The following is an 8,072-nucleotide window of genomic DNA, read 5'->3' as shown; positions in this document are numbered from 1 at the left end:
CCAACGTGTTTCATGTCTCCCTGTTGAAGCCACTGGTGTGTAATCGTTTCACTTCCTCGGTTCCTCGGCCTCGTCCGGTCCAAGTGGGCAATCGTGAGGAATATGAGGTGAGCAATATCCTGGACTCACGCCTGGTCCGCGGTCGGTTGCAGTTTTTGGTCCATTGGCGTGGTTATGGTCCAGAGGAGCGTTCCTGGGTTCCCTCCGCAGATGTCCATGCTCCTGCCTTGCTCCGAGCCTTCCACGCACGCTTCCCTCAGAAACCGTTTTGTGCTCCGTGGAGGAGGGGCCCTTGAGGGGGAGGTACTGTCATGGTCTTACCTGCTTGCTGCTCTCCTTCGTTTGACATGTGCTGGCGGCCATCTTGGTTTCTGGGTTTCTTGTAGCCTTCCACCCTGCGGCTCCTCCTTCCCGTGGGAGGAGCTGGATGCCTAGCTCATATATATAGGAGGTCTGTGGCTTCAGTTCCTTGCTTGGTCCTCTTGTGTTCACATGCTTCTAAGACTGCTGCTGCTTCTGGTTCCTGATCCTGGCTTCGTCTGACTACCCTGCTGGTTCCTGATCCTGGCTTCGTCTGACTACCCTGCTGGTTCCTGATCCTGGCTTCGTCTGACTACCCTGCTGGTTCCTGATCCTGGCTTCGTCTGACTACCCTTCTGGTTCCTGACCTCTGGCTTCGCAAAGACTCTGCTCGGTTTCACCATCCGTTTGGACTTTTGCTTTACAGCTTTATTTTCAATAAAGCCTTCTTATTTTCACTTATCTCTTGTTGTACGTCTGGTTCATGGTTCCGTGACACACGCCAATGGACCAAAAACTGCACCCGACCGCGGACCAGGCGTGAGTCCAGGATATTGCTCACCTCATACTCCTCATGATTGCCCACTCGGACCGGACGAGGCCGAGGAACCGAGGAAGTGAAACGATTACACACCAGTGGCTTCAACAGGGAGACATGAAACACGTTAGAGATCCGCATGCCAGGAGGAAGCGCAAGGGCATAGGCTACCGGGTTTACCCTGCGAAGCACTCGGAAGGGACCAACAAAGCGAGGCGCCAGCTTGGGAGTGGGCACTCGAAGGTTGAGGTTGCGGGTGGACAACCATACACGGTCTCCGACCTGGTAGGAAGGAGCAGGCGCTCGTCTGCGATCAGCCTGGAGTCTCTGGCGCTGCGCAGAGGCCTCAAGGGACTTCTGGATCTGTACCCAAGAAGCACGTAGGACGGAAAGGTGATCCTCCACAGCCGGAATATCCTGGGGAGAGAATACCTCCGGTAACACGGCAGGTTGGAACCCATAATTGGCCATGAAGGGAGACGTCCCAGAGGAAGAGTTCACCGCCGTGTTCCTGGCAAACTCAGCCCAAGGCAGAAGGTCAACCCAATTGTCTTGGTGATCGGAGACATAGCAACGAAGGAATTGCTCCAAGGCCTGATTGGATCGTTCTGCGGCCCCATTGGACTGAGGGTGGTAGGCCGAGGAGAAGGAGAGATGAATCCCCAACTGGGAGCAAAAGGCGCGCCAGAAACTGGACACAAACTGACTCCCCCGATCCGACACAATCTCCTTGGGCAAACCGTGCAACCGGAAGACCTCCCTGGCAAAAATCGTGGCCAACTCTTGTGCAGAGGGTAACTTCTTGAGAGGAACACAGTGGCACATTTTGGAAAACTGATCCACAATCATGAGAATGACCGTATGGCCTCGGGATGCAGGGAGGTCCACAATGAAATCCATCCCCAGGTGTGACCATGGGCGCTCCCCGGTGGCTATGAGTTGCAGAAGGCCCAACGGAAGGTGCCGAGGGGACTTACTCTGGGCACAAACGGAGCATGCCGCTACATATGCGGCGATGTCGGAACGTAGGGAAGACCACCAGAACAGACGTGAAACAGCCCAGGACAGCTGATTCTTTCCAGGATGCCCCGCGGTCTTGGAGTTATGGTAGGTTCGCAACAACCGAGTGCGCAACTCCTCAGGCACAAAACATCTGCCGTTGGGTCTCCCAGAGGGAGCACCAGATTGAGCCGCCAAAATCTGCTCACCCAGGGGAGAGGTCAGGCTGGTGCGAATGGCGGCCAGGATCTGATTCAGAGGTATGACCGAAGTCGGAATCGACTCCTCCCTGGACAGCTCGGAGTACTGCCGTGATAAGGCATCCGCCCTGATGTTCTTGGAGCCGGGTAGGTAGGAGACCACGTAATTAAAACGTGACAAGAACAGAGCCCATCTGGCCTGACGTGGTGTCAATCTCTTGGCCTCAGAAAGGTAGGTCAGATTCTTATGGTCCGTCAGGATGAGAACCGGAACCACCGAACCCTCGAGCAAGTGCCTCCATTCTTTAAGGGCCTGCACGATGGCCAATAACTCCCTGTCACCAATCTGATAGTTGCACTCCGCGGAAGACAGTTTCCGGGAGTAAAACCCACAAGGAAGCAGAGGGCCCTCTGGTGTTCTACGCTGAGACAGAAGGGCGCCTACTCCCGTCTCAGACGCGTCCACCTCGAGGACAAAGGGCAACCCAGGGTTGGGATGCGACAGAATCGGAGCCGACACAAAAGCGGACTTTAGAGCCTCAAATGCTCGGATGGCCTCGAGCGGCCAGACCTGGGAATTACTGCCCTTCCTGGTCAGATCCGTGAGAGGCTTGGCCAGCATGGAAAAGTCCCTGATGAACTTCCGATAATAATTGGCGAAGCCCAAAAAGCGTTGCAGGGAACGAAGACCACTGGGCTGGGGCCAGGGCCGCTGATAGAAATCATGGGGCCCCGTACAGCATACATGACGGGGCCCCCTTCAGCTCCACCCCCTGATCCCTCCTTCAGCCACACCCCTGGCCCCGCCCTTGGCCCCTCCCCAGACGCCGCCTTGAAACAACATGCAGATTTGTCTACAAGTGATATTTATTTTTCTCCAGCCAGTTATAAGTTTTATTATCCAAAATAAATACTGTTTTCAGATGAGAACAGACCTCTTTAATATCAATATGTAATAAAAAAAACATTAATGAATAAATGAAGTGGTATTTTGAAAAAATTAGGAAGATTAAACAAATGATAAAGGTGGAAAAAAAACAACAAGCCAGGTCTCGTTAAAGATAGTTTACTGTAGACAACCGGGTAAACATAAGTGCGCCAACAGGCACAAAAACAACAGGAGTCAAACGACCCAAGTTCAGAGTGCAATTGAACATTCACAGTCTGCATATGTGCATATATTTATGGCTTCACCCAAAAACAATGTGAAACACTGACCAGTTTCACTAGTCCTTTCCCATTTTGCCAAAGGTGTTACAAATTTGTAGTGGACATTCTTCGTACCTTTGCTTCAGCAAACTCATTTATAAGGTCTTTAAAGTTTAGCTGTCTTGCAAGTTCATGCTCAATGGACAGAAGAGCCAGACTGTTCAGACGCTGCTCACTCATTGTCGATCGGAGATAGTTTTTTATCAAGGCTAACTTGCTGAACGCTCTCTCTCCTTCTGCAACTGAGAGTGGAAGGGTAGCAAAAATTCTAAGGGCAATACAAATCTCTCCAAAAATCCCTTCAAGCTGCAGCTCATAAATTGAATTTAATAATTCCAAGGGACCCAGCTGATTGGTAAATGTTTCTGCATAGATTTTCCGCAGGAGTTGTAGTTCTGTAAGTAGGGATTCAGTAAAGTCATCACGGTATGTGGAAATCAGCATTTCTGTTGAAGTTTTCAGTTCTTCTTCTGAAAGAGTCCTCAGATTCAAGATGGGAGCAAAGAGCTTGCAGACTTCTTCCATTGATTTAAATCTTTGATCCAGGTCTGAAATTATGACATCCATTGCTGGGAAGAACATATTGACTTTGAAATAAATTTCCACATCCAGATCTTTTACATTTTTATCAGCCTTCTTTTTACGAAGCTGGTGAGCATTCAGTAGCTCCTTGGGAATCTCCATAGAATCAGCAACAACTTTGGACTCCGAGAGTAGAGCTGGCCACTTATCCCGTAGAATCTTCATTTCTTCAGACAAAGCCCTGATGTTGGCTGCACCTATGTCAATAGATACAGACCTGGACTGAAGGATTTTATTCCGTTCCTCAAAACTTTGCAGGACCTTGACCCAGAATGTAGCCAGAACAATTGCACGGAAAGAGGAGAAATAATCTAGCAGCCCTTCCGCTTCAGAGTGTGCAGCACTTGTCAGTTTTTTACTTTTCAGCACTCTTTCCAAAGCTTTCAGAACACTTGGAAGCTTTTGTGCGATTGGCTTTACTGCTTCAATCCTGGAACTCCATCTGGTGTCACTAAGGCCATGTAAAGAACCACCAACTTCATCTAACAAAGCGCTCCATCTCTCAGGACTGCTGCTAAATAGAACATATAGCCTATTTACACTCCCAAAGAAGGTCTTCATTTCAGGGGAACTTGAAGCTGCATGTACACCAACCAGATTTAATGAGTGTGCTGCACATGGACTAAACAACGCTGCTGGATACTTTTGTTGGATCCTGGATCTTACACCTTTAATTTTTCCTGACATGTTGGCTCCATTATCATATCCTTGACCTCTACAGTCTTTGACATCAATGCCATGCTCACACAATCTTGTTAGCAGCATTTCAGCAATTTCTTCACCAGTCTTCTCAAAGAAATCAAAGAATTCCAGGAACCTTTCTTGAATGCCCCATTTTCTTTTCACAAGATCTCTGTGCACATATCGCAGAATAATAACATTCTGTTCCATATGCGATACATCTGGTGTTGCATCACAGATCACTGAAAAATAAATAGATTGTTGCCTTTCAGAAAGCATGACATTCAAAACATGTCTTCCACATACATCGATTAATTTGTTTTGTGTGGCTGATGACAGATAATGTGCAGGTAGACGCTTTCCTTTTTCCTGGCTTTGTTTCACCTTTTCCAAGTGCTCCCTAAGTACACTATCATATTTGGCAACAAGTTCAAGAGTTCCAAGGAAATTACCATTTTGAATGTCTCCAATTCTTTGAGAACATCCTCTAAAAGCCAGATTCCGTGAGGCCAAAAATAAGGTAACATTAAGAAGCCTTTCCAACAGAGCTGCAAACTTTTCTGCTTCTCTTGTCAATTTTCTTTCCATCTCAAAGTCCACACCTTGTCCGCCTATGGACCTCTGTAAAGCTCGCCAACTTAGGTAGTACTTTCGGTGTTGAGCAGAACGTTCATGCTCTGGCAATCGTGTATAAAGTCGATGCCATGTGTTTTTGGAAGGGTCAAAGCCTTCGCTCCTACATAGTATACTCCCATCCTTTCTATGGTAATAATTTGTAGAAAAAGCTCTGCAAGTGATGCAGTATAAAACATGTTTGGAATCACTCCATCGAAGCCAGTCTCTTAAAATCTTCTCACGTCCATTTGAGGATTTTGCATACAAAAGATACTCCGAAAATGAACGTCCATCGCTGTCCAAAGTCATACGATATGCCATTTTTTTCAGATCCTCTTCAGTCATCAATCCAGAAAGCACAATTTGATTTCTTTCTTTGTCTTGAAGATTTTCTGGCCACAGTGCTGGATCTTTCCAATCGACTTTGCACAAATCCATAGTAACAGGACCTGTAGAACTTGAGGCAAAAGAGGAGCTGCATGAAGTTTCTAAATCGCTCAAAATTTCAAAGGGATATGCAATGGAGGAGGTATCTTCTATACTTGCAGCAGACTGGGTGCATGAGGACACACTTTCCTCAGGTAAAACACTCTCAGTGGAGCAGTTTTGAATTTCAAAGGCAGCCATACCCTCTTCTTGCAAATCTTCAGATATAGTGAGCAGCTCACAATGTTGAGAATGGCCCTCAATTGTGTCTGACCTAACATCCATATCTAGTTCTGAGGATTCTCCTTGTTCAACATTAGGTTCCTAGGTAGTTTCTGGCTTCTTAAAATAGTGAAATATTAGATTTTTCTTCTTTATTTTTTCTTGTTCTTCCTCTCGCTCTTTCCTCTCCTTGCGCTTCAGAAATCCAGACTTGTGTGGATACATTTTTGGATTGACCTGAAACAGGGAGATAGGATTCTTGTTCTGAACAAACGCAGCCAGAATCCCAAATTTGGGTCATATCTAAGTAAGATTGCCCAAAGGCGCTTATCACTCACTCCACCTCAATGTGATCATGGGCTCCATTCACTAAAGCATATTGCATGCGGTATTGGGCGACGACACATTTTCCTAAAAATTGCATGCAATAATAAAATAGCAATTGGTTTCATGAGATAAATACAGGCAGTCCGTCCCCAAGTTCCAAACTGGCTAGGGACTGTAGGTTTGTTTTTAAGTCAAATATGTTCGTAAGTCGGAAAAGCATGCGCAGAACAGCAGATACGTTGTTTTTTGAAGTTCCGTCGAATGGGCCCGCCATCAAAAAGTGGCCGCGAATGCGCATAACAGCAGATACGTTGTTTTCCGATGTTCCTTGAATGTGCCCGCCATTGAAAAGATTCCGTTGAATGTGCTCGCAGTCAAAAAGGTTCATTCGAATGTGCCCGCCGCCGAAAAGTGGCCACGCAGCCTCCCGTTCGCAAGCAGGAGTTGTTCGCAAGTCGGATGTTCGTAACTCGGGGACTTCTTGTACCGCATATTTGAATGGAATAACGCAGCACGCAGGCCATGTTTTACTAAAAATTTTTGCAGAATGGTAAAAAAAATTGAAATTGATTTTTACCACTGCTCTTAAAGCGGTAGATATTGTTTCAGGAATGGAGCCCAGTGTCTTAAGATACTATCAGCTCAAAAACACTCACGGTCGCTCAAAATAAAAAGCATACATATCCACTACTTAATGGGCCTGTAATCTATTTTTCCTGAAATTGTTTCTTACTGTGGTTTTCTGCCTCTTTGTAACGTCCTCTGCGAGCTCCCGAAGCTCTCCTATCCACTTTTGCTGTAAGAGGAAGACGGGACTTTAAGTTAAGAATACATACTTGAATAGAACTACAGTTTAGTGTCACTTTAACTTGTGACAACACTCTATGGGCTTGTTCACACCAGGAGCTCCTTCAAAAATAGATCCTTACTCAGATTGCTTTTCTGAGGCAATTCACAGAAATTTGAAATTTGAATCCCCTCAATGCCACACCACTAGGGTTGCCACTTTTTCTTCAAGCCAAACCCAAACACTTTAGCGGCGCACAGACAATTGTTTTATTAATATACACTATATAGATTGAAATAGACCTGGGACACCTTTGGGTAGAATAGAAATGTGGCACGCATAGTGCCCCCTCACCCTCCATCACTTTGCCTTGCTGCAACCGGGTGCACTGCAGGATGGTTGAACAGCATTCAAATTCAATTGAATGGGCAGTGTTCTGCCAGTGGTTGTGCTCGTTAGACGCAAAACGAGGTATAATTCCTGCCATGTGTTCGCTTCTGCGCGCGAGCTTGGTGGGACGGGGTGCGTTTCTGGCTCCTAACTTTTTTAGCTGGCTCCTAGATTCCACAGTGTGGTCTGTGTAGTGTGCCTTTGAAATTAACTCTTCACAGACTATGTTATGTTCTTTTTGGACTCTGCATTAGTTTTCCTTTTAATACATTTTTCACATATCATTTGTTTACATTTCAAGGTATAAAATTTATTTCACACATGATTTTAACCACATAGCGCTGCACTCTTTCCATGTTTTGAACACATGTGATCTATCTGACCCCCTGACACACACACTGATCCACCTGACTCCTACTTTCTGCACTACTCACATTACGCGTCGCTGACCCCCACCTGACACAGACGCTGACCCCCACCCACCTGACACAGACGCTGACCCCCACCTGACACAGACGCTGACCCCCACCTGACACAGACGCTGACCCCCACCCACCTGACACAGACGCTGACCCCCACCTGACACAGACGCTGACCCCCACCTGACACAGACGCTGACCCCCACCTGACACAGACGCTGACCCCCACCTGTCCAGACGCTGACCCCCACCTGGCCACCTCACCTGACACAGACGCTGACCCCCACCTGACACAGTCGATGTTGCACGGTCTTCGGCTTCTTTTGGCAACTCGTGACGCGCAGTATGCGACGGTCGGAAGCCTGTCAATCAAATAG

General features: G+C 47.2%; 1 protein-coding gene across 1 annotated transcript; it reads right to left on the bottom strand.

The window, feature by feature from the left end:
- Positions 1-3,291: 3,291 nt before the first annotated feature.
- On the bottom strand, positions 3,292-5,835 carry LOC120986997 (zinc finger MYM-type protein 1-like). Its single transcript, XM_040415666.1, has one exon. The coding sequence runs from the start codon at positions 5,833-5,835 to the stop codon at positions 3,292-3,294; it is 2,544 nt and encodes an 847-aa protein (XP_040271600.1).
- Between the last annotated feature and the right edge of the window lie 2,237 nt (positions 5,836-8,072).

This window comes from Bufo bufo, chromosome 1 (assembly GCF_905171765.1).
Source record: "Bufo bufo chromosome 1, aBufBuf1.1, whole genome shotgun sequence".
In the NCBI taxonomy this organism is placed as follows: Eukaryota; Metazoa; Chordata; class Amphibia; order Anura; family Bufonidae; genus Bufo; species Bufo bufo.
The sequence above is the reverse complement of the archived record's forward strand: the minus strand, read 5'-3'. Positions and strand labels throughout refer to the sequence as shown.

What these genes read in the sequence shown, in the direction of transcription:
- LOC120986997 (XM_040415666.1), bottom strand. Translation starts at nt 5,835, where the DNA reads ATGGATGTTAGGTCAGACACAATTGAGGGCCATTCTCAACATTGTGAG.